Source organism: Propithecus coquereli, unplaced genomic scaffold, assembly GCF_000956105.1.
Source record: "Propithecus coquereli isolate 6110/MARCELLA unplaced genomic scaffold, Pcoq_1.0 Scaffold138, whole genome shotgun sequence".
In the NCBI taxonomy this organism is placed as follows: domain Eukaryota; kingdom Metazoa; phylum Chordata; class Mammalia; order Primates; family Indriidae; genus Propithecus; species Propithecus coquereli.
Genome location: NW_012138080.1, coordinates 7,195,618 through 7,222,389, shown reverse-complemented (window position 1 = coordinate 7,222,389; position 26,772 = coordinate 7,195,618). Strand labels below are relative to the sequence as shown.

The following is a 26,772-nucleotide window of genomic DNA, read 5'->3' as shown; positions in this document are numbered from 1 at the left end:
TAACTAGTAGGAACACATCCATGGGAAAATGGGAGGGTCGTCCAGGGCTTACAGACCAGGTTCCCATTTGTTCATGAGCTCCCTGTCGTTAGACTTTCTGCCCTAAAACAGATGTCTAAAACCCAGAGCCAAAGATATGAGCAACTGCTTTAACTCCTGTGTAGTCTACAGTTTCCCAAGTTCTGTTGTGTTCTGAAACTTATTGGTAAGACAGATATCATATTTAGAACTTAGAACTCATTTTCAGAGAAAGGTTATAGATGGTGTTAAGACCCTCTTACAAACATATGATGGACCAGAATGATGATAATTTTCTCAGAGAACAGCACGTGTGGGAAAACCTTCAGAGTTGTAACTTGAGGAACCAGGGGTGTTAATCTTTTCTGTTTCTGCCACTGGCACCAGAGTTTTCCCTCTGTTTCAGGAGATTCCTTGGGGCTAGGAGGAAGACAGGATACTGTGAACAATATATTGATGCACAAGAGCATAAGCACTCCTTAATTAATGTTCTACTTTATTAGGAGTAAAGCGTGGGGGAAGGGGTACCTCCCTAGGGAGTGGTTGTTTGGATTTGTGTTTTCGCAAAGTATGGCTGTCTCTGCTCACACTTTCCCAGCTCTCATGGTTATCCTTCAAATCAGCCTGTCCTAACTTCTAGAACCGTGTCACATTCCTCAGAGGAAAGTGCTCGGCCTTGCACTTTGCTGCCAGGTGCCGGGACCACTGCCCCTGCAGCCTCGCCTTGCTTCTCCTTCCCGTCTCACTGACCCCAGCCCGGGCCTGTCCACATCCCTCCTGCCGGGGCCACTGCCAGAAACTCCTGAATAGCAGCTGCTCTGACCCTCTGAGTTTTGGCCTATCTATTCCATTCATGTGTCCTAATATTTCTTCCTCAAGCAGTCATGATTGTTCTTTCTCCTTTAAAATCCCATAGCACTTTGTTTTTTATTTCTTTCTCTCTCTTTTTTTTTCTTTTTGCCTAGACTTTACCACTATACAATGTTTTTTATTTCTCTCTTGCCACTGGAAAGCCTGCCCTTTCTTTTTTTCTTTCATACTTTATTTGCTGAATGAATGAGTCTTCATCTAATTAGATCATAGGCAGGTTATTCATCATTGTAGCCTCTACAACCCAGTAAAGCTTTGCTCTCTGGGTGCTCAATAAATTGATAAAATGAACCCCAGATGGGTATAGTAACAATCTTAGGTTTTCATATTTTATTCATTTGCTTTATTGTTATCCTCAGGGACTAGTTAAAGGTGGGTGATTTTGAGGGATTCTCAGTAGGTTCATATTGTATTTTTTAGCTGTGTTCTCTACTCAGCTCCAGTTAGGATCTGAGCTCCCCGTCGTCATTCACAGTAAGCTTTTGTCTGCTCGGCCTTCTCCTTGCCTTCCCATCAACTCTCCTTTGTAGCAGGGTCCCTTCATAGCCCCCTCTGCTCCATGGGGGACTTCAGTGACAATGGTGAATCCAGTTGAGGACAAACACCTGGGTGGTAAGGGTGTAGCCTGCATTAAATATGGATGTATGAAGGAATCCCAGCATCTCAGCCATTTGGTACAAATCTGTAAGCCAAATAATGCAAAGCATATAAAGCAGCAACCGAAACAGAAAAAGGTTAGCGTTCTGTGGCAGGGGAGTGTTTTGCCATTGCCAAGAGTTAGCACACTCTTGTTGGTGCCTCTGATGGACAACTTTCCCTCCACTCCAGGCTGGGGAGACTTGAGAGGGACAGAGTTGAAAGCTCCTGAAGTCATTCCCCATTGTACTTCTGGTAACTGGCATATCTTGAGGAAGTCCATGTAAAACTGAGCTATGAGAACTTCAGCTATGTGGATAAGCTGAGCTGATTTGCTCTCTAGCCTAGGACTGACTTTCTCCAGAGCCCTGCAGTTGAGGACTCTCAAGGCCAGAGGGTTTGGAGCCAGCAAGGAAGGGGGGGTTATTGGGCATGGGGCATGGGAGTGGAGAAAATGAGTCGTAGAGAACTGGAGAGCCTCCAGGTTTTATGGTCATTTAATGAACAGTTTCCCAAACTCCTGTTGGTAGGGTTTGGTCCATTAAAACCTAGTGGTTTATTTACTGCTGCAGAATTCTAAAATCATTTTTAAATGTTAGCCTCTTCAGAAATAGACAAGGACAATTTTTAAATGATCTTGGGAGAATGCAGCTGCAGTGGTGTATGCATACTTCTAGAGCAGGCTAATCTAGAATCTGTGTCAAGCATTGTCATTGCTTCAGCGGTCATTGTGCTGAGTTGCTGGACTCAGGCTCTCAACTGGGGGTTAGAGACATATTAATATTTGCTTTATAAGAAGATACTTGGGGGTATATTAAACAGCTAAATCTTCATCTTACATAAGAAGTACTCCCCAAATAATAATCTAAATCTGAAAATCAGGAAATAGTAGTACAACCACAGTGTTTCACAAATGGAGAGAAATACCAGAATGAAGAGCCATAAAAATTGAAAATGAGGGGGCTGCTATTTGATTTATTAAATGCTATCCATGTGTTGCTTTCATGTTTTAAAAGAGAAAGGACCAAAGAATGAGGGGGGCTTTCTCAGAATGGGAGTGAAGGGAAAAGGAGTCGAGACACCTGAGTTACAGCCATCCTCACTTCCACATCTAGGGGCTTAAGGAGATTGAAGAGACTCAGCAGAGGTTGTGTTCTGCGGCTCTGGGCACTTTACAGGGGCCGTCACTGTGTTCTTGGCCTGATATGGGGAAGCAGTGTATGCACCAGGTAAAGAATGGCACATTAAAGGTAGGATGGCGGGAGTTAGCTGGAATTGTCTGGCTTGCTGGAGGGTGAGGCTGGTCAAGTCCTTAGAATTATAGGTCTTGGAACTGGAAGGGATCAGGAGTTCATCTCATCCAGACTCCCTCCTCCTGTCAAAAGAAGTAGGATTTACCTCGTTTCACACACACAGTCACAGAAGCAGTTCAGTCAGATGGAGGACTTGCCTACGACGCACACCTAGATCGTGGTGAAGAACAGCCAACCCCATCTCCCAACCTTGCGAGTTCACCACGGCTATTTTTCTTTTCCTCGATTGAATAATTACATTTGTGATATTTCAGCTATTCTATTTTTAAAACAATAATCAAATAAGAGTTATATTTCAGGATTCTCTTGGACCCAAGTCAGAAAGGGAAGAGATAAGAGGATAAATGTGTGACCAGTGCCCGCGTGAACCATTCCTGTGATGGACGCAGAGCCTGCTGTAGCGATTGTTGTACTCTTGAGGTCCCCAAAATAACAACTCGAAGCTTGACTATAGGAAGCTCTGCCATATATAAAGTTTTGATTTATTTTATTTTATTTTATTTTTTTTGCCGTCTAGGTTTCTATTTACCACCAGAGTATTTTGTTCCTGGATTTGGGCAACCCTTCTCAACTGAGATTCCTAGTTAAGCTCCAGCATCGTCAGGCATCCATCATATATAATGAGTTAATTTCTGTGCACTTAGAATGGTGCCAACTCTGTACCATCCTTTGCACAATTAAGAAGAGTCATTCACAGCATTTTGTGTGGGGCTTAATGCTTTCCCAGAACCCAGTTGAAAAGGGCTGGTATTAGGTTATGTTTTGGTGTTTCGTTGTACCTTATTTCTTCAGGCCAGGCAGTCCTCCTTACAGGAAAAATGCCCTATCTTTTGCAGCAGTGTCAGCTTCTAGCCATGTTTTGCCCATATTGGAAAACTTGGTCCTTCCTCATGCCCTATGCTTGAACCCTTGACATCCTGTTTATTACAAGCTGCATTTTATGGCTTTCTGGCTATTCAGAGCAGTTGTTCCTAATGACATCCCAGACCCCTCCCATCCACCCCAGGTGTTCTCTAGAGTACATGGTTAGAACCAAAGCACTGAGAAGCAGTTTATTTTGTCTTAGATGAGCTTTTGGGTATTTGCAAGTTGTGCTTATTTTCATTCTTGATTAAGTGGAAAAAAAGTGAATTCATTGAACTTTGTAATTATCAAAGCTTCATTTACAGGAGAAGAGTACAGAATAGCACATTTTGTTTTTCTTGAAGCGTTTTTTTCCACCTACTCCATCCCCAACAAACATTAAAGCTAAGGGTAGATCTACCTATATTTTAACGAATGGGGTTCATTTGCTGATTTTGTAAGGAGTGTTTTTTTAAAAGGTCAGGTGATATGTTATCTCTGAGTTTGTGGAGTTTGGAGTCTGAGGAGAGGCCTGGATTCTAAACTTGGTTCTGCTTTTAGTTAGCTGTGATCACTGATCCTTTGAGCTCAAAACTTTATTGGGGTGAATTTCGTTCCTTCCTAGTCTCTCTTCACTGGTCCAAGGGAAGGGAAGGAAAGGGATTTTGGTGTGGAACTGGCTCTGTTCCTGTCATTTAGCACTGCACTCCACGTATGTTACTGCACTTGGTCCTCAAAACCACCGTGTGAAGTACACTTTTCCATTTTTGTAAATAAAGTCACCAAGGCTCAGAAAGATGAAGTGAATTGTGCTTGGTTTCACAATCTGCAAACTTCTTTGCCTTTCAGAGAAGTTTAAGAAAAGGAAATATTTATCCAATATGTTTCAGTAAATTTTATATATTCAATATACCAGATTCCTTACTGGCAGAACTGCCTAAATGATGGACTTTTCAACTGGTGCATTTGCTTAAAAGCTCAGCTGTCTCTTTAGTGGAGGTATGAGGTTTCCCTGTCTGTTTGAAAGCCCCAGTCTCATTTTAGAAGATCAGTTGATCAAAAATGTTCTCTGCCCAGCTACTCAGGAGGCTGAGGCATGAGGATCGCTTGAGCCCGGGAGTTTGAGGTTGCTGTGAGCTAGGCTGACGCCACGGCACTCTAGCCCAGGCAACACAGTGAGACTCTTGTCTCAAAAAAAAAAAAAAAAAAAATGTTCTCTGCTGTCTTTACCTTTGGAAGTGAGGGATTTGGATGGGAGGGTGGGGAGCATTAAGTAAAAGAGAAAATAGTTTGGAAATAAATTACTTCTATAAAGTTTAACTAGTGAAACTGACCTATAGTGATGTATTAAGAAAAGCAAAAATGTTTTGGGAGGGCAGCCCTCCACTTTATGGTTGACCTGGGAGCTGCCAGCTAAGACCCAGCACTGGCTGGGGTGGTGTGGAAGGTCTCAGAAGATGGGGGAGAGAGCTCTTTTATCTTCTAAATGACAATAACTATCAAGCTCACATTACACAGTAAGAAGAGGATCTTTTTATACAACCTGTAATACCTATAGTGCTAAATTAATTAAATGTCTAAGGATCTAAACAAAAGTTTTGAAATGCTCTCAGGTTCAGGAAGCTCAAAGGCATTTTGCTAGCCCTCCCATTTGTGTCTTGCTTCATTTACATAGATATCATCTCATCTTTTTAAGCTGTGGACAGTAAAACACAATTATTTCCATTTTACTAATTCATACAGAGTACATATTCAGGTTACCTGAAACCCAGCCTTTCCTGTTCCCAACCCCCTTGGTCCTTCCAGGGAATCCAAGCTGTGGGTTTATAAGAGTCCTTTTCTTTCATAACAGAAAGTCACCTAAATTCAAAATTTAGGAATGTAAAATTTTTATTTTAATTGTTTTTGCTATTTTCACAATGAAAGAATCCTCTAGGTCCTAGAGAAAAGATAAACGTCCTAGAGTCTAGGACAAAGTCATCTCTTTTCCGCCCCCAGCAGCTACCTTGCAGCTGGGATTATAAAAGAGCATGAGTCTGGCCTATTTCCTGATCTGCTTGCCTCTTTGAAAGAGGATACCTGAAACCAATGTAGGCCCTCAGGACAGGTGAGTGGAGCTACCTGTTCCCAAAGACCTGTTGACAGAATGGCTGGCAACTTCCTGTTTGCCAAAGGAGAAAGATTGGCCAGAGAGGTCTGCCAGTCCCAGTAGGGGCAGAGGGGAGAGGCTCACAGCTCATCCAAACAACCTGAGCCAGGAGCCATTGAGGCACTCACAGGCCAAGGGGAAGAGCAATGGTTATACTTACAGTATGGGGGAAGGGTGTGTATACCTTTTTCTAATATAAAATGAGAATCCCTTGTAATCGGAGAAAGAATATTGCTTTGGTTCTGTCAGCTGTTGAAATACTGGTGGTAGATCGCTGCAAAAATAATGCAAATATGGTCATAACTACTAGTTAGCTACCTTTAAAAAATTCAAAATAGCAGCAGCATCTGTAGACAAGGCAGAAATTCTACTTAATCAAACTAAATCAATCCTGTAGCTCTTAATCAGCTAAGCATAGGCTTAGTCAAACTCCTCTAACCTGTAGTGTTCTTAGGAGCAGGAGAGAAGGGTTACACATAAAATTGTTAGAGCTCAAACAGACCTTGAAGATCACCTAGTACAGCCCTCTCACTTTACACATGAGGAAACTGAGGCCCAAAGAAGTTAAATGACTTTGTCCAAGATGTATGGCCTAGTCGGGCGTGAGGTTTTCTGTTATTGCCTAACAGTGCCGCATGATTCCTGATGATACAGTCCAGCTCCTTAAGCAATTTCTTTATTGTCTATATTATACCTTACTCAAAACCTGTAGGCCTGGCGACCTCCTGAAATGGCTGCTCAGACAGGGCTCGGCTCTGCATTTGGTGGTTTCTTCACTCAGCTTTTGTGTTCCTGAGGACACAGGGATAATGAAATGGCTTGTTTGCTTGCCGCCCTGGAGCAGGGCTTCGTCCCACCTATCACATCCCCAGGAAGGAGAAGGGAATTGCTGGTTGCCGCCTTCTCATCATCTGGCCCATGTGCTGGGTGGGAGCATCCTCCTTGAGAAGACAGCCCCAGGCACACCTGTCCTCTCCCTCAGCACTGTGCCAGCTGCCGCTGCCCCCACCCCCTTCCCCTTTTGGAAAGACAGATTTAGCAGGAAAACACAGGGGAATTAAAGGGATGCACATAGTCCCCAAAAGACTTGTTTCACTTTGAAATGCGTCCAGCTCATCCTTAATGCCCCCAAAAGCCCTTGATCCACAGCCAGAATTCCAGCCCAGGATAGACAGTTTAAGCGAACTGTCTCCTCAGCTGGCCTGGCCTTTTGGCTCTTTCCCTCCCTCCTTGAGCTTCCAAATGAAGAAGGCTCGTTCCCAGGCCCAGGGCATGTGAACATGCACGTGTGTCTTTGGGAATTTCCTAGTAAACTCAAGGTCCCTCCATAGGAGGGGGAAGAGTAGCCAAGCTTCCAGGAGTAAGCGGTCACACTGTACCAAGTAGGCCGACGGTAGGAGCGGGGAGGGGTGGCCTCAGGTTTGTGCGAGGCATCAACCTGCTACTAGCCTGTCTCCAGTCAGACCAGTTCCCACCCAAACCAGGCAGCACTGACCTTGGGGAAACAGCCAGTTCATTAGCCCAGGCAGCCTCAGCCCAGTGTCATTCGCGCTTCAGATTTTGATTTATTGTCAAGTTACCATAATATTAAAATCCATTTTTTTAAAATTCTGTTTCAACTTTTTTTTAAGACTGTGCAGAGTGACTTTATCCCCAGTATCCCAAAACTGGAAACAATAAAATGTCCAGGAGAATGGATAAAAAAAATGTGGTATATTCATAATATAGAATACCACAAAGCATAAAGAATAAATTTCAGCTACATGGTGAACTTACAGATAAAATTTTGAGTGAAAGAAGTCAGACACACGCAGTACATTCCATATGATTTTATTTATATAAAGTTCAGAAACCGGGAAAACAAATATATATTGATAGAAATCAGAATAATAGTTACCTTCGGAGGGTTACTACTTTTGAAAGGAAAACAAGGAAGCCTTCTGAAAGGCTGAAAATATTCTGTATTTTGATATTAGTTGTGGTTACATAGGTATATAAATATGTAAAAGTTAATTAAACTGTATGCTTATGATTTGTATACTTTATATGTTATACCCCAACTGAAAGCAAAGTTTTTAAGAAAAATCTTTTTTAAAAAATCATTTATTTCCTGTCTCCAGCTTGCCTCATGAAGGATTTTTATCCATTCTGTTTACTGTTATATCCCCGGTATCTAAGAACAATACCTGTCATATACTAGGTGCTTAATATTGAATGAATTAACATGTTAATAAACATGTACCGCTCAATTTCCATATTGAAATAGCACCGGCTATTAGGCACAAACCAGGCTTTCATGTTTTATCTACTTTACACATCTTGCTGGTTAATTAAATCGCATTTAGAAAGGATTAGCGTGTAGAAAGAGCCCACTGTCGGGTTTATGTGAGAGGGAAAACCACATCAGCATTGTTCTGAGAGGCAGCTGCGCGCTTGTGTGCAGTTCCCAGGGCTGCAGGGAGCACCACAGCACATTTCCAGTGGGCACATCTAGGTAGCCGTGAGCAGCTGAAACATTTACACAGTACAGGAACCTGAGGAACCTCTGGCCTTCATCTTTAAGAGTATGGGAGACAGCCGAGGTGTGTAGCTCATGTCTGTAGTCCCCAGCACTTTTGGAGGCTGAGACAGAATTATCACTTGAGGTCAAGAGTTCAAGACCAGCCTGGGCAAAACCTGAGTGAGACCCTGTCTTTACAAAAAATGTTTTAATTAGCCCGGCATGGTGACATGTGCCTATATGCCTAGCTACTTTAGAGACTGAGGCAAGAGTATTGCTTCACTTGAGCCCAGGAGTTGGAGGCTGCAGTGAGCTATGACTGCCACTGCACTCCAGCCTGGGCGACAGAGCTAGACCCTGTCTTTATTTTTTTTTTAATTTAATAAAAATATTGATACCACATCAAATTGTCAAATATTAGTGAGACAAATTTAATGAAAGAAGAGTAGAATATATTCTAGGAATGCAAAGATGGTTTATATTGGAAAGGCTAACTGTTTAATTACTACGTTAATAAAATAAATTATGGCCAGGCATGGTGGCTCACACTTATAATCCCTGAACTTTTGGAGGTCGAGGTGGGAGGGTTGCTTGAGCCCAGTTAAGACCAGCCTGAGCAATACAGTGAGACCTCATCTCTACAAAAATACAGAAAAATTAGCCGGGCATGGTGGCACATGCCTGTATTCCCAGCTACTCGGGAGGCTGAGGCAGGAGGATCGCTTGAGCCCAGGAGTTTGGGGTTGTAGTAAACTGTGATGATGCCACTGCTCTCTAGCCCAGGCAATTTTGCAAGAGGCTGTCTCTAAGTGAATTAATCAATAATTTACTTAAAGGTGAAAAGACTGTTGTAATCATCTCAGATACCAAAAAATCATGTAGTGGCATCCAACATCTTTTGGAGTTTTATAATCACTTCAGTTATCTAGAAACATTGTATCAAATAGAGAATCACTGGAAGTTTTTCCATCAAAGTCAAGTTCAAGACAAATAGGGCACTCTTACCTCTGTTTTTCCATGTCATGCTGGAAACCCTGGCAAAAGATGCAAGAAGATGAAAAAAAAATGGTATAAATATTGGAAAGTAAATCAAACTTTCTTTTCTGGGTGAAATGATTTATTTAGAAAAATCCAGAGAATCGCTTGATAACTTATGTGAAGTTTTATAAGGTAGCTACCTAAGCAAAGTGACCAGATACAGGATCAACATACAGAATCAATAACTTTCCCATATATCAGCAATCATAGTTTAGAAAATAGAAATTTTAAACCTCATTTCATTTTTGCAATAACCCTGAGGAAGATTTTAGCCCCATTTTACAGATGCGAAAACTGGAGCTAGAGATTAACGTGACCAAAATCACACATCTCATAATTAGCAGAGAATGATTCAAATCTAGTTTGCCTGAGCCCAGAAAGTTTTTTTTTTCAGGGTACATTTGCAGGTGACAAGGGCTGTTGCTCTCCGCATCATGGTGCACAAGACCTCCCAGATGGCAGTGCCCAGCCTCACTGTCCACAGCAAGAGGCTTTCAACACCCACTCTGACCTTGCTTTCTCAGGATACTGGGAAATGTGTTGCTGAAGCTGCACCTCTTAGGATCCTGAAGTCCCTGAGCACAGAGTAGTCACAGAGGACCTCCACTTTTGTTCTTCTTGAATTCAAAGCCCTAAGAGTTCAGAGACACCCACTGGAGAGCAAGTCTAGTGTAAAACACAGCCAGAGGGCATGTGATTGCTGAGTCTTTCAGTTGAAGGTGACAGCTATTGGACTGGTAGTTTGGTAGGTGTCAGTAGCTTGTGCACAGAAATAACAGAGGTGTTTACAAATCTTGCTTTTGTAGTGTGTATTTGCATACCTTGGGTGGGCTGCTGTTCTGTGGTCTATGTGCAAACCACAGACCAGAGTTGCATGTGGGTAAAGGGGTATTTTTTTCCCTTGCCTTCCTTGGAGGTGCCCTGATAGTACATTTCTTCCATTTGTAGGTCACACTCACCGCTTTGCAAGCTTTATCTGATAGCATAGATCTGAAATAAGCATCAGCTTCCGATGGAACCTCTTCTGCATGCTCTCCTTCCCCCCAAACTTGGAGCAATTGGGCATGGAAGGCTGCAGGCTGGGCGAGGCTGTACCCTCAGCTCTGCCCTCAGGACATTGGACCGTAGATGCCTCTTGAGGTCTTCTGGCCTTCTTGCTCCTTTGTATGAATTTGTCATTGGAGTAGGAGATATTGAAAGCCTTTCTCAATCTCCATCCTCTGACCAGTATCTAGGGAGCTTTGCACTTGCTTGTGCAGTAGGAAGAGGTTGCTGGGATCAGGGGAGGTAGGATGGGTGCATCAGAAGGTGGCATTTCTGATTGACTAATGCATCCTAGGAAAAACTGCACGTCCCTTATTTTTCAGAATGACTTTCTTTCTATTACATTGTTAACCCAAGCATGGGTCACAGAAAGTAGGGTGGGTTAGGGTGAACACGTGACTAACACAGAGGTGATTGTTACATGTTAACTGGGCTTCTGAGAACGAAATGCTGAGAGCATATTACAATGTTCAATACAAGGATAATGTCTAACCTAATAGATGGCTGTACCGTGGATGTTGGATAGAATTTAACTCTTGAGATTTGAATCACAGTGAAGGGCCCTTATCTACTCATTCAAAAGGTATTTGTTGAGATCTTTAGTAACCTTTATATTGTGAGACATCATCCCCTCATCTCCTTAGTGTGTATAAAGCAGAGTGCACCTTTTTTTTTTTTTTCTTTTTTTGAGACAGAGTCTCACTGTGTTGCCCGGGCTAGAGTGCTGTGGCGTCATCCTAGCTCACAGCAACCTCAGACTCCTGGGCTCAAGCGCGATCCTCCTGCCTCAGCCTCCCGAGTAGCTGGGACTACAGGCATGCGCCACCATGCCCGGCAAATTTTTTCTATATATTTTTAGTTGTCCAATTAATTTCTTTCTAATTTTAGTAGAGACGGGGTGTCACTCTTGCTCAGGCTGGTTTCGAACTCCTGAGCTCAAACAATCCGCCCGCCTTGGCCTCCCAGAGAGCTAGGATTACATACAGGCGTGAGCCACCGCGCCCGGCCGGGGTGCACCTTCTTACTTGAAGAAGTTGTACTTTGTGTTAATCTCAACAAGATACCTCCCAGAGCAGGAACTGGAAGTGGGCTCACCTGAGTTTCAGAGGCAGCGATGTGGTGCATTAGAAACAGGCTTTGTGGTCAGTGAGCCTGTTCCAGTGCCAGCTCTGCTGGTGACTGCATGCCACCACGGGCAGGATCCCGCATCTCTCGGAGTCCCCGTGTGCCTAGGTGTGACATGTAGATGGTGTTTTACCTATTACGTGCAGGCTGTGCTAAAAAATGGTATTCGCATGTAGCTCAGGGCTACGCTCACACAATCTGGGACTGTTCTCTGTTCAGAGTCATTGGCTTTATTGTTCCGTCTGAGCTGCAGTCACCTGTGTGATAAAATTAAAAAAGGGAGGCACCGCCTGAAAGACATAAGCCAGTGAGAGTTGGAGAGCAGGCCTGAGTTTGGAAGAAAGTAAAAAGTCCTATGTATCAGTTTGGTGTCTTTCAGTTACTGGAAAACAAATTGAGTCAAAAAAGAGTTGGGAGATACTCTATTATTATACTCATGAGGCCAGCCCTGGCTTACAGCTGCAAGAAGTGACACGCCAGAGTCAGACCCCAGGATTAGATAGACCTGCCCCACTAGGCACAGGGGCTCTGGAGCGGCAGGCCCTGGACCTCTGGGTGGACCACACGGCACAAGAGTGGCCATCAACACGTGCTGTCTGCCCGTTCGGTGGTCCCCAAGAGGCAGAGGAGGGAAGTAGCAGACCACATGCCTGGCCCACGGCCCCCATCTGGGGAGAGTGAGCAAGGCACAGAGGCCCAGAGGTGTTGCAGATGGAACTACTGCCACAGGAAGGAACCAGAAGCAAGGATAGAGTGCACCCAGACGACAAACCCAGTGCATTCTGGCTTAGGTTACAAAAGAGAATTGTCATCAGTGGGAAATCCTGGGCATGACAGGATCCAGAAGCTCAAGAGGTGTCCTTGGGAGCCCTCTCTCAGTTCTGCTTCCCCTTCATCCTCACATAGATCACTTCCCTGTGTGCTCACCAGAATGCCAGGCTTATGGGACCCTTAGATCCCAGTTGCAGTGTTGGAGACAGCAGCTTCTGCCCTCTCTGTCAAGTCTTTCTGTATGGCTTCAGAGAGCACCATGTGTTCATATCAGAATCAGTCTCTACAGATTAGGGGATTGGAAACAGGCACTAGCCCCGCGTCACATGGACCAAACCCAAGCAGAGAAAAATCCGGAGGTTGGGTCCCTGAAGAGAAGTCACCCATCACCAGGCTTTAAAAATGAACAGTGATTGTGCTGCATCATGGAAGTATGGGTCTTTTCAATTTCCTGAATTCTTGTAGTCCCACTTTTCTGAGTATATATTACTTTATGAACAGGGAAGAAGATAAAAAGAACTTTCATAAGTCTATTTGTGTTATCTGGCCTTGTCCCCAAAAGGATTTATGTTGGCTACGAAAAACATGTAAAATAAAGAGACATACACAAACGAGAGAAAGGGAAGATGAGAGTAAGAAGTGCAGCCAAGGAGTTCCCATGTGTTTGCCAGAAGTGGGACACCCAGATATCAAGGAAAACCTTTTCATCTGTTGTGTGTGTGTGTGTAGAGGGGGGAATCGCTCTAAGGAAGCAGGCAGAAGGGTGGGGATTCTGAGGGGCCCTGGTTTGAAGGGCAGTTGCCAGCCGTATTTAACAAAGCCTTTATGAGTATGTGGCCCCTGGACCCAGAGGGTCGTAGAGAGCAGCCACCACCTGGGATCCACTGGCCTGCTTCTCTGAGTCTCTCAGGTGGGAGCTTGTGGCACATAGGTGGTATATTGGGTGGCAGTGAGACCACCTGTGCCTGTGGGATTTGCATGTACAGTCCATACTGACAGCTGATCTCCTTCAGCAAGGATCTGGTTGGAGTCTCCAATCATAACTCGTCCTCTCGATGAGAAAAAACGGCTCTGCACTCAACCTCCACAGGGGTGGCTTTGTTCTGTGCAGTCATCCATCTCACTTCTAGTTTAAAGTGATCTCCAAGGCTTGCCTCCAACCCCAAAGATTACAAAATTTCTTCCTGGAAAGCCAATATTTATGATACCCTAGAAGTATCCTTACCTCTGAGACTTTCCCAGGCTGGGATTCACCCCACATATAAACATTTGGGGTTTATTTTTGCCTATCTGCATCTCCCCTGCTTGCCATAGTACCTTGCAATCAGGGCCACAAATGGAGTAACCTTGCTCGATCAAACGGGAACACACCAGCGGCAGCCTGGTGTATTGAGCCCTTTACCCAAAGCCCAGTCGCTGCTCCCACATTTGAAAAAGCAAACCCAACTTCCAGGGTCTGGTGGCTGGGTTTCTTTGCCTGTTGAGCCAGCCACATCATGTTTAGACACTGGCCCTCCAGGGGTTCCTGGCCATAGCCAGGATAAACTCAGGATTTTGGGAAGTCCAGCAAGATGTCTCAGTTGGCAAAGAGATGGTATTTTGAATACTACATGTTAGGTTTGGTATGTGGGTTTTTGTTGTTATTGTTTTTCACTTGACTCTTGTTACCTCCCTCTAAACAGACAGCTACAGACAGTTCTTCTAACTCCTCTCAGAAGAGGGAACAACCTACTCGGACAATCTCCTCACCCACATCCTGTGAGCACCGGAGGATTTATACCCTAGGCCACCTCCACGACCCATACCCCACAGACCACTATCACCTCGATCAGGTGAGCAGCAGTCTCCCTCCTGTGAGGTCATCAGGAGGGTGGCTCTGATTCTGGGATGGCCTCCTTTCCTCCCATTCAGCCAAACGCCCCAAGCCCGGGCCTCTTCCATTCTCGAACTCTGTACGCCCACCCCATATTGAAGGTGGTGGTGGTGGTAGTGGTGGCGGCACCTCAGCCCTACTCGGAGTTTTCTGTGTGCCAGACACATTGCCAAGCCCTCTATATGCTTTCTCTGGTTTAATCTGCACAAATTATCCCACAAGTTGTCAGCATCCCTAGTTTACAGATGAGGAAGCTGAGGCAGGAGAGATGGAGCAACTGGTGGAACGAGAGTGAGATCCAGGTCTGTCCTCACCCAGGGTGCTCCGCTGCCCCCGGTGTTCCTCTGTGCAAAGGGCCTCCTGGCTTTGTGCGAAAGCACAGAGCCACGATCAAGACTGAGGAATGCTGCACACTTGGCTCCAGCCCCCTGCCATGGCAGGCTGCAGGCCCAGTCTTGCTCAGGGATGTAGCTGGAGTCTGGAATTCAGTATTTCAACAAATATTTACCAAGTGGCTGCTTTGAGGAGCAGGTTCCCAAATCATGGGGCATGGACTGGTGCCCACATGGGGTGATGTGGCCACTAGACTGCTTTGAAATGAGAAAAAAGGAACACAGGGCAGTGAGGGTTTTTTTTTTTTTTAACATAAAGCTAGGCTTATTTGACTCTTTTAAAACATTCTATTGTGTGCATCCTAATATTTTGGCATTAAAATGTCCTTTTATATCTTTTTTTAAAAAATCACATTATGGTAACAGTAGATGGAAATTGACTTTTTGATTTTCCTTACTTTGCAAAATAAAAATTAGCAAAACCCAAGTCAGCTCCCAAGATTTGTTTTGAAATCCTTCAGAATTGTGATTTTTCCAAAGTCTGGGAAACTGATAACAAGAGTCTGATGGGAATTAAAGCAAAATGTGTGAGACATGGCCCCTGTCCTCAAGAAGCTCACAGTTTGGTGGGAAGTGATGGGTAAATCTATAATAATTACCATGTGATAAATTCTATAGCAATATTATAATGGCAATGATGGCGACAGGTACCCCTCGCATCCTGTGTGCCAGGCTTTGAGCTGACACTCTGCACAGATAATTTCTCTTCATTCTCACAATGGTCCTATGCAGCTTGATAGACAGGGAAACTGCGTCTTAGTGACTTGCTAGTAAATTTGTAGTCAGCATTTGACTGCAGTGGGTCACTCCAGAGCCATGTTCCTTGCCCCTTGAAAATTCTTCATGCTCAAAGGACTTTGAAGGTGGAAAATCTCATTCTCTGCCTCAACTGAGATGCCCAGAGCAAGGCAGGGTTACATGCATCTATGCAATAAATATTTATTCAGCGCTTGCCACTCTGGACAAGGTACTGTTGTAAACTGTAGCAGGACTAACAGTAGAGAAAAGACTCTTTCACCCTAGGGGAGAATGCAGTTTGGATTTGAATGTTAAGGGTATGGCTCTGGGTCTGGTCACACACTGTCTGTGATCCTGGCAGAATTCAGACCCAGGCAGTCAGCAGTCTAAGCCTTCACTCTTACCCTTCCTTTGTCTGTGTATCGTATCTTCCCAACCAGATTACAAGGTGAGCCTTACATTTTCTGGTATCCCCCTATTGCCCTTTGGAGCATGACCTGCAGTGAGAAATGCATCGTAAAATGTGACCCTGCATGCAGATACTGTGCACACATAGATGATGAAGTTTCAGGATACTATATTTACTCCTATAACATGCAGTGTATTCCAGTAGCCTTATGCTATTTCATTTAAAAAAAAAAAGCAGCAGCAAGTCTTACAAAAGAGAACATGCTGTACAAAAACAGGCAAAACTTATCTAAGCTGTTAGAAATCAGCCTAGCCCCCACCCTGGGAGTGGGAGTACCTGAGGGAGGTGGGGGATGTTCTGGGGGGGCAGGTCCTGCTCTGCCTCTCAATCAGGGTGTGTTGGGCTTCTGAGCACTCATCAAACTACTCTGGCCACATTGCGTACTTTCCTGCCTGTGCTAATACTTCATTGGAAAGGGAAAATATTGCTGTTCTCAACCCACTGAATGGATTTTTCTGACCCAGTACTGGATTGAGACTCAGTTTGAAATATATCTTTGACTGATGGGCAAGATGTTCAGTCATTACAGGATGGGTCAGTTTCTTCAAGAAGAGCCTCTGTGGAGGAGACAGGTGCATTTTGGAGGACTGGGGAGGGAGGTGTTCTTACGGCTGTTGCTACAAAATAATGCCTCCTCTTTCCCGGGTCAGCCGATGCCAAGGCCCTACCGCCAGGTGAGCTTCCCGGACGACGACGAGGAGATCGTGCGCATCAACCCCCGGGAGAAGATCTGGATGACGGGGTACGAGGATTACCGGCACGCGCCAGTCCGGGGCAAGTACCCGGACCCCTCGGAGGACGCGGACTCCTACGTGCGCTTCGCCAAGGGCGAGGTCCCCAAGCACGACTACAACTACCCCTACGTGGACTCTTCAGACTTTGGCCTGGGCGAGGACCCCAAAGGCCGCGGGGGCAGCGTGATCAAGACGCAGCCCCCTCGGGGCAAGTCCCGGCGGCGGAAGGAGGACGGGGAGCGCTCGCGGTGCGTGTACTGCAGGGACATGTTCAACCACGAGGAGAACCGGAGGGGCCACTGTCAGGACGCGCCCGACTCAGTGAGAACTTGCATCCGCCGGGTGAGCTGTATGTGGTGTGCGGACAGCATGCTCTACCACTGTATGTCGGACCCCGAGGGAGACTATACAGACCCTTGCTCGTGCGATACTAGCGACGAGAAGTTTTGCCTCCGGTGGATGGCTCTTATTGCCTTGTCTTTCTTGGCCCCCTGTATGTGCTGTTACCTGCCCCTTCGGGCCTGCTACCACTGCGGAGTGATGTGCAGGTGCTGCGGCGGGAAGCACAAAGCCGCCGCCTGACTCGGTTTCTCTCCCTTCTCCCCGCTCCATCCGCAACGGCAGGGGAACTCGTTGTCTCTCACATACTCTCATCTCCTCCCCTGCTCCCTTCCACTCCGAGGCGCGAGGAGAGCAAGAGGTCTGCCAGCTCCCTGGTTCCTTGGGGCACCGTTCCAGCCAGGGGCACCTGCCGGGTGTGCTCCACTGCCCCGGCCGCCCACACTGCATCAGCCACGCACCCATACACGTGCCCACACGGTGTTCTACGGAAGGAACCTTCGGCATAGACTCTCGTGTTTTATTAACAATCTGGAACCAAGCTCACTGTCTTACCATGTGTTGATTTCCTCTTTCCTCCCCCACCTCTTCCAGTTCAAAGGCATCTGCAGTTGGAACTAATGATTTTTGGTGGGTTTTGTAGTTGATTTTTTCCCAAGAGTATGAAGACTATCTTTCTCTTGGTTCAGCTTGCCGGTTGCTAGCCAGCATCAGGTGCCTGCGGACGTGTGATGTCAGAATGATGAAACCCTACCGGAAGTATTTAAACCTGCAGTCACTTACTATGTATAGGAGGTGAGCTAGTTAACAAACTTGTACCACAAAACCATATTGCTTTAACTTTTCTAAAGCCAAATTTCCCATGTAAGCTGCAGTTTCTATCTTTAGCCCATCATCATTTTCTGCACCCAAAAAAATCTGTCAAAATTATTCACTGATGCAAAACATTCACCCGTAAAATGACTGAGAATCGAGCCTTAACTTCAGATTAACTTGTAAGAATTAGGAAAATTCCTTAAACTGCATTGCAGCCTCTTGGACTAGGGCTAGAAAGGGGATTTCAGGTTTCTACGAGCCTCCCCAGTTATCCCTAAAGTAGAACTTTTTAAAATTGTGTTGCTACCACTTCTAAAAATTTCACAATGTTAGAATGACACTAGTGAAGTAAGAAATTTTGCTCATTATTTTGCAAAATAGTTTACTCAAATAGTTTACTCAAACACAAACCAGTGTTCTACGAACAAGTTCCAACTGAGAAACACTAAGGTTGTGGTGAATAAAACTATAGGAGCTTCCTTTCCCTCCCTCCCCAGTGGCTATTTTATATTAATGGGGGGAGCGGATTTTAAATGTCATAACATTTGAAGAGTGGTAGGTTGCATTTTGTTCATGGGTTTATGTTTGTGTTGTTATTTTGGATTCAATTTCACATCACCAGATTCTTCATTTATACTTGGGGAAAAAACAAGGCCATATGTAAAAACCCTTCCAATGCCTAAGTGTCTTTCTCCTGCAACTCCAAATCCAGACTTGCCACTTTGGGTGCACAGATGGTTAGGTCAGCCGACTGGTTCTACCTGTCGCCTCACCACGTAGGAGGTTTCTAATTATCTGGAAAAGAGTATTTTTCTAATATATTGCAAGAAATAGCCAAATCTTCTTATTGAAGAAAGCAGAAAAGTAAAGAGTGGTTACCTGTACCTAGCATAGTACAATCAGAACCTCGTGGAGACCACAGGGGACGGGCTTGTCAACGCTGGCCATTCTTCCTGCCATGATCTTTCTGTGGTAATGGCCAGCAAAAGGCATGGCCCAACTCCCCTGTCCTCCCTTTCCCTGTCCCTTCTTTCTTGCACACAGGACATCAGCCTTCAAGGAAAGGGACTTTTTTCCAGTCTGCCAATCATATTTGGAAAGTGCTAGCCATGCTCACCTCCATGGGGTATTTTCAGCTCCTCTGAGAGCCCATGGTGTTTCTTTAGTCTGATCAGCAGTGTAAATACCCAGTGTGCTTATGAGTTAGTTGGTTAGATGTTTCATTTGTTGGAGTAACTGGTTTGGGCTTTCCAGTTTGGAAAAGGAGCAGAGAGCTGTCTGGATGGATGGATGGAAGAAAAGAGAACCTCTTCCATGCCTGGAGAATATCTAGAAAACCTTCAGCCAGCCTCCAGCACTGCTGAGAGACCATCTTCCCCCACCCTGAGGCATTTCCTCAGGGTCTTTCTCTAGGGTCTTCTCTCTACAAAGCACAACACTAATGTATGTTTCGTTAGACCTCAGTTCAAGTGCCCCTATTTATTTCAATAAGAACACACGTATCCCAGCTGCATTTTGATTGTCACCCCTAGTCGTTATATGTTTCTCTCTTCCTTCACGCTTTGTCCTTTTTCACCCTTTAACAGTTTTGCTAGCAAATCTTAACTCCACGTGTACTTTTTGGTTTGTGAAGGCCGTGGTTAAGGGCACAAAGACAGCCATGGGGACATTTATGTAAATACGTCTCTCTAATTGCCACACTGCAGCTGAACAGTGTGTAGTATTTTCCCAGTCAGCTTTGCCATACTGACGTCAATCATTTGAGAGAAATTATTCAGATTTTATTTTTGTATCTGTGGTAACAAAACATTAACCAAAAGATTTTCTGTCCAGAAGCTTCCCCGACCACCCCCTCCCCAAGCTATTTGCTCACATTAACAAATTAAAGTGCCTGAAGCATAATTCATTCTTTACCTGTATACTAAAAACCCTGTTGTATTGATTTTTTTATAATAAGCCTTTTTACCTCTGTGTAAAAAATATATATACAAGTGTATGATGTACATTTTAGTTCTTAACTTTTTTTTATGGTTTCTAATATGTATGACCAATGTAGTCATTGCTTTAAAATTGTACCATGTAAATATAAACACATCCTATCAGATCGTGACTTTGGGGTGTTTGTCTGACTGGAGACGGGGTAACAGCTGACCCTCGGCTGACCCAGGAGTTCTCGCACACAGGATGGGAGGCAGTTCCTGTGGAGAAGGATGTGTGGACACCGGTCTGTTTTTGCGAGGCCTTCCCACCTATGGTTATGTCATGTTCCCAAGGGAAGACTGCAGCTCCTTGGGCTCAGCTGCCTCACGTGAAAGGAATGCTGCGTGTCATCTCCCAGGGAACACCCCCTCTTCCTAGGCCTGGCCTCCCCCACGAGAGCTCCTCAGAGGGAACAGCTGTACTTCCTCCAAGCTGTTTTCCTGATTCCTGCTGAACCTCGGGGCGTTTGTGAGAGAGAGAGAGAGAGTGTGTGTGTGTGTGTGTGTGTGTGTGTGTGTGTGTGTGTGTGTGTATGTGTGGAGTTTGGAAGACGGTTTCAGAAAACAATTGTTAAAACTGCAAGACCCTTGGTCTCCTCAGACGAGCTCTATTTGGCGCACTTTCCTTTCCAAATGGACTCTTTGGATGCTCAAAAGCTGCAGTGACAATCCCCAGAAGGAAGTAAAGCATGAGGTCTTTTGAGGGTCACAGAGGAAAGTTTCAGCTCTTTCTCTAGGGAACCGAGTAGGCCCTTAGAAAGAGATATGTGGGGGCCCCTCTGTCTTGGCTGCAACTTTTCCCAAAGGGGGTGATTTTTTCCAAGTCTCTGGCAGAGACGAAAAGCAGGGAGAGATGCTGGGAGTCAGAGAGTGAGAGGAGGACTTGTGGGGCTTCCGGAGCTGGAGTAGGAAAAGGGCCCCAAGATCTTACTTGCCCCCTCATGCCCCTGTAAAAGGTCCCTCCTGCTGTCCCTGTGTCATAGCCAAGGGGCTACAGCTCAGAAAGGGTAAGGAACCAAGGTGACCTGCAGTCACACGAGGCAAGGACTGAGCCAGGCTAGCTGACTACAGGGCTATCGTTAATCTCTGGGGAATGGAGGTTCATTTCCACTTTACAAGTGAGACAGCACATGTAGAGAAACAACAGTGGTCCCTCAGCATCCACAGGGGATTGGTTCCAGGACCCCCTGCAGATACCGGAATCCACAAATGCTCAAGTCTGTTATATAAAATGGGGTAATATTTGCATATAACTTACGCACATCCTTTCATTTACTTCAAACCATACTTAACGATACCTAATACAATGTAAATGCTATGTAAATATTTAATAAGTATTATTATATGTATTATTTAGGGAATAATTACAAGAAAAAATAGTCTGTACATGTTCAGTACGGATGTACAGACATCCTTTTTTTCCCCTGAAATATTTTCGATCCACAGTTGGTTGGATGAATACATGGATACGGAACCCATGATGCAGAGGGCCGATTGGACGTAGCTTAATCAAGGTCGCTGGACAATCTGTTTGCCATTACTAGCCATTAGTGCTTGGGCACGTGACTTCACCTTTCTGAGTTTCCTTGGTAGGACAAGTGGAGTAACACCTACCCGCAGCGCTCGGGAAGGTTAAACGACACGCTGTAGTTACAGTGTGGCACACAGGAGGTGCTCCAAAAATGCTAGCTGGTTCCTCTATTCTGGGCCCTGAGGAAACAGCGGGAACTGGAGAAGACAACCTCTTTGAAGGCACAGGAGGCTGAAGCACATTGTCAGTATTTTGTGAGTATTTAAATCTACAACCTGTATGTTGGGATTTCTGTTTCTTATCCTCTCTGTGATTCTGAATTTGGTTTTGATTCCTGCTTACTCTTCCAGATGTGTTAATAACCCTAGTGATCGCTGCAGAAGAGCACCAGGCTGGCTAGATTCCGGGGCAGCCAATTCTTGCAACTTGGAAAAAGTCAGCGGCCTGTGTCCATGCATTTCCGCCAAGAGGCTGGGTCCAGCTTGGTGACGCTTGCTGGGGTTGGAACAGTGTCTCCTGAGTGCTGCCTACCACCGCCTGCCTCGCTTCTGTGGACTTCGGCGTCACCTCCTGCAAGTAAGGCCTCTGTCTGCTCCTCCTCCCTGCTGCTCCCCCATTGCTGGCCACCACCCCCTTCCCCAAACAGTGGACACCCCCCAGAAAATCAGGACACTTCCTGGGGGAAAAAGCATTGTGGGAGGAGTTCTTTACGGGATTTACAAGGCAGTTTTTTACTCTCTTGTGGCATCTGAGCAGGTGATCACAGAGCAAGCACCGGGCTGTTCATGTGTGCGAGGGGCAGGCCGGGGGCGGTTATGAAAGTGTACCCGCCCCTGCAGGCATTCTTACCGCAGGCCTGTGGGGCTTTCTGATTTGTGGGGTGAGATAATTAGAAATGCCACTCTTCCTTCGTGAACGAAGCCCTAAACCAGATGCACGGAATGAAGGAAGGTGACCCTGATGACTTCTTGCACAACCAGATACCAGTTGTGACCATGCAAATCAGGGCCTGGCTCGTCTCCTCGGCTGCAGCAGCCACCAGTGCTAGTTGTACCCTAGAGGCAAGCTACCCCTAAAGGGCAGTGTTGGGGTCAGGGGAAGCCTGTATATTTATAAAGGAGGAAAAGGTTACTATGTAATAGTTATACCTGGTACCCTTTCTACCTCATATGTCTCTTCTCTCATTCTCTCTCTTTTTTTTCCTAAAAGTTGGGAAGCAGTTCTGATTATAGACATACTAATATGAGTCATAAAAATGTCATTCACTATAAAAATAATAAGATGTGGCCTGGCATGGTGGCTCATGCCTATAATCCTAGCACTTTGGAGGCCAAGGTGGGAGGATTGGTTGCGGCCAGGAGTTTGGGACCAGCCTGGGCAACACGGTGAGACACCCCGTCTCTACAAGAAGTAGAAAAATTAGCCAACCATGGTGGTCCGCACCTGTAGTCCCAGCTACTCGGGAGCCTAAAAGAGGAGAATGGCCTGAGCCCACTTGAAATTGCAGTGAGCTATGATGACACCACTGCACTCCAGCCTGGGTGACAGAGCGAGACCATGTCTCTAAAAAAAATAAATAAAAAAGATGTATATCGAAACAAGACCACATTCTGAGGTCTTGGAGGTTAGGACTCTAATATGTGAATTGTCGGGGGGTTGAGGGGCACACAGGGACACAATTCAACTCCCAACACCCTCTATCACACCAAAGGTAACCACTGTGTGTCCTTCTGGACTTTTCTGTGCATTTATGCACAAATGTGTGTGTACGTGTGTGTATGTACCTTTAAGTGTGTGTTTCTCTTTGGAGAGGAACTAAAACAGAGTTATGTGTTCTACCTACACTGCTCTAAAAAATTTTTTTTTGTTTTGTTTTTACTTAAAAATATATCCTGGACATCTTTGCATGTGAATACATATGGATTTACTTTATCCTTCTTAACAGCTTCACATTTAAAAAAGTCATTTAATTTTTTATGCAGTTAGAAAAGGTAAGATAATAAGCCTATCATTTGGTTAAATGGATGTATGTCTCATCGGTTCCTTTACTTCTCCAGTGAATTTGGAGTAAATTCCTTGAGTCCTTTCTCCTGTTAGGGTTGTAAGGTTTTCCCATAAATGTCCAAAGTCAGCAGTGAACTCAGCATCTTTAATCTTCTCAATGAAGGTGGGTTGACTGGAGGGGCAGGAGTGTAATGCTTTGATCTCTGACGAGCACCCAGTCCTTGCCAGTTTGGCCGTACCAATTTCAACTTCTGCCTGGGAACAAAGCCAGTACCAGGCAGCACTGTGATGTAGACCAGTCAGCTTCCCCTTCCATGCCCTTTGCTTCCAGTCCCCATAAAACCTTTTTCAAGACCAGCATCTTCCACTCCTCCAAAACCCACTGGAAGAGACAGACCCTTCTGTGGTTTGGATGTGGTTTGTTCCCACCAAAACTCACACTGAAATTTGATCCCCAATGCCACAGTGTTGGGAGGTGGGGCCTGGCAGAGGTGTTGAGGTTATGGGACTGGGTTCCTCATGAATGGCTTGGTACCTTAGTGATTGAGTGAATTCTCACTCTCATGAGCCTGGATTTGTTCTCACGGGGTAGGATTAGCTTCTGTGAGAGTGGGTTGTTATAAAGGCAGGACACCCCTCAGGTTTTCCCCTCTTTACACATGCCCACTTCCCCTTTAACCTTCTCAGCCATATGGTGACAAAGCACGGAAGCCCTTGCCAGAAGCCAGGGCCATGCCCTTGAACGTTTCAGTCTGCAGAACTCTGAGCTAAATAAATCTGTTTTCTTTATAAATTACCCAGTCTCGGGTATTCTTTGTAGCAACACAAAATGGCCTAAGACAAACATATATCGGTCATTTGCACCTTAAGGTGAATTTGCTACCCCACTATCTTCTTGGCAGCATTTGTATTTTAAATCTTGTTATCTAAGTACAGAATAAAATGAAGTGGTCCTTTTTATCTACTTTCATTCTTTACAACTACGGTCTCCAGCCACCAGGCTGTGACCCCGTACCATTCTCTGGCCTGTTAGGAAACAGGCTGCACATCACCACCTGAGCTCCACGCCATGCCCCACCTAACCAAGACACCCCTCTCCCACCCCGGTCCATGAAAAAATCGTCTTCCATAAAACTGGTCCCTGGTGCCAAAAAGGTTGGGGACCACTGCTTTATAATATGTACCTGTTGATATGTTGAACTAAGTGATTTCTACCCTTGAGCTCCCAGATTCATAATTCTTCTAACAAATGGAAGGTGGAGTGCAAGAAAACTTAAATAAAGGATAGCACTGTTAAAGGACAATGAATGCGTTAGGCCATTCTATTTATCTAATAAAAACTGCCTATGAGTTCACCAAGAAAGACAAACTTTTTCCTAACAAAGCTATTTTTCGCCCAAAGTGAAAATACCTTATTCCTATTCTGGTGTGTTGTTAAAGAAAACTAAATAGTACAGAAGAAATAACACCTGAAATACCCCCATTAAGATAACCACTGGTTTACATCCATATTACTTTTCAAGAACAGATTGTAACCTTAGCATTCAAGTTTTATGACCATATTTACAACAGTTGCTTATGCTTTCTTTTATGTTTAATCCTGTACTACCACATTCCCACCCTAGAGTTCTTGCTTACTTGGAGTAAGTCTCAGGTGGTTTTCCAGAAAGAGTACAAAAGTCAATTTTATTTTCTGAGTTTTTGCATAATGCAGAATGTCTTCTTGTTACATACACAGATGTCCAACAACTTGACTGAGTGTAGCATCGTTGACCAACAACCTTTCCCAAAAAAAATGCCGTATATATAAACTTTTTTCCCTGGTATGTACTATTGTGGAAAAGACCATGTAAGTCATGCCCAATTTTTGTTCATCCAAACCTGGATCTTGTCATTAAAGTCTTTTGCTTGTATATGACTTTAATTTTTCCTAAAACTGAGCCTTTTCAGTTTGTAGTATCAGGTTTAACTCAGCTAGATTTTCTTCTAGTATGTCTTCAAGGATTGCTTCTGCTCCTTAACAGTTTTAATTTCTTCCTCTGGGATATGTGGTTCATAGAATAGGCTCTTCAGTCTTCCTTATCTATCGAATTCTCTCATCATTTTCATCTTGCCCTTTTATGAAATTGTACCCTGGGATAGTTTCTTAACTTTTTCCTCTTTAGAATGAATTTTTTTAGGCCAGGTACAGTGGCTCATGCCTGTAATCCTAGCACCCTGGGAGGCCAAGGTGTGAGGATTGCTTGAGCTCAGGAGTTTGAGACCAGCCTGAGCAAAAATGAGATCCTGGTCTCTACTAGAAATAGAAAAGTTAGCCAGGCACAGTGGTGTTCACCTGTAGTCCTAGCTACTCAGGAGGCTGAGGCAGGAGGATCACTTAAGCCCAGGAGTTTGAGGTCACAGTGAGCTATGACAACACCACTGCACTCTACCTGGGCCAGAGTGAGACTGTGTCACAAAAAAAAAATTCTTTTTGCTGTAGTAGCATTTTCAAAGAGTAGCCTACAGACCCCTGGAGGTCCCTAAGGTCAAAACTATCTTCAATAAGTGACTATAATCAACAATAAGTTAGGGTATACTTTAAAATAACTAAATGAATGGAACTGGAATATTCCTAACACAAAGAAATGATAAATGCCTGAGGTGACGGATACTTCAGTTACCCTGATTTGATTAATTCACATTGCATGCCTGTATCGAAACATCCCATGTACCCTATAAAGATGTACAACTATTATGTACCCATAATAATTTACAAATTTTTTTTAAAACCCTATCTTTAATAAGATAATATTCATTTTTTCTATTGTGTTGACATTTGCCCTGACAGTACAAAAGCAATGAAAGGTAAATCGGCTGCTGGTACCTTAACTCTAGTCAAGGCAGGGCCACCAAACTGTGCTAATCTAGTCATCGTATGCTTTACCGCCATGCGTGCTCTTAAAAGAAAATGCCAGTGTCCTTAATAATGTGCTCGATGAAGCAATAAATTTATTAATTTTAATAAATATTGCCCCCCAACAAAAGATGATTATGTGAAGAGGCAGCAGGATGGCAGCTATCTGCAAACCCAGGAGAAGGGGCCTCAGGAGAAAACAACCATCCTCACAACTGTGAGAAAATAAATACTTGTTTAAGCCAAGTAAATAAATATCGACCCTTGAGTTTGAATCTTTTTAATATTCTGTGTGACAAAATGGAACATACGTATAAAGCACACATGTTACACAGTTAAGTATGTTATCTTGAGGTAAAGCCTTCGTGCAGTTGTTTAGAGTTGCAAACTCAGCTGGCTGCTTTTGTCATGGGACACTACTTTTGCTTGAAGGAGTGACTGACAGACTGTCATTCTGTCGCTATGGTTATTCAGGCAGGGGTATTTGGCAGACACTGTCTCAAAAAATGAGCAAAATGAGCCTATTACTTCAAGAAAGACAACTGACAGTATTTGTTGTCAGTGACAAAATTTGAGCATTCAAGCAAAAATTGGAATTTTGTAAAACATGTATTTGCTACTGTTGGTTTGACAGTTTCCCAGCAGATTTTCCTCATAAAATTGGTGGTGATATTAAGAAATGTTATTTTTTTTT

General features: G+C 44.5%; 1 protein-coding gene across 1 annotated transcript in view; it reads left to right on the top strand.

Annotated features, from left to right (window-relative positions):
• The window catches only part of SPRED2 (sprouty-related, EVH1 domain containing 2), a 111,280-nt gene extending 91,508 nt beyond the window's left edge, over window positions 1-19,772 (top strand). The window contains exons 5-6 of the mRNA XM_012639214.1: window positions 13,990-14,139; window positions 16,430-19,772. Of these exons, the coding sequence (XP_012494668.1) occupies window positions 13,990-14,139; window positions 16,430-17,095 (816 nt within the window). The 3' untranslated portion in view covers window positions 17,096-19,772. The remainder of the gene's footprint in view (window positions 1-13,989; window positions 14,140-16,429) is intronic.
• The last annotated feature ends 7,000 nt before the right edge of the window (window positions 19,773-26,772 follow it).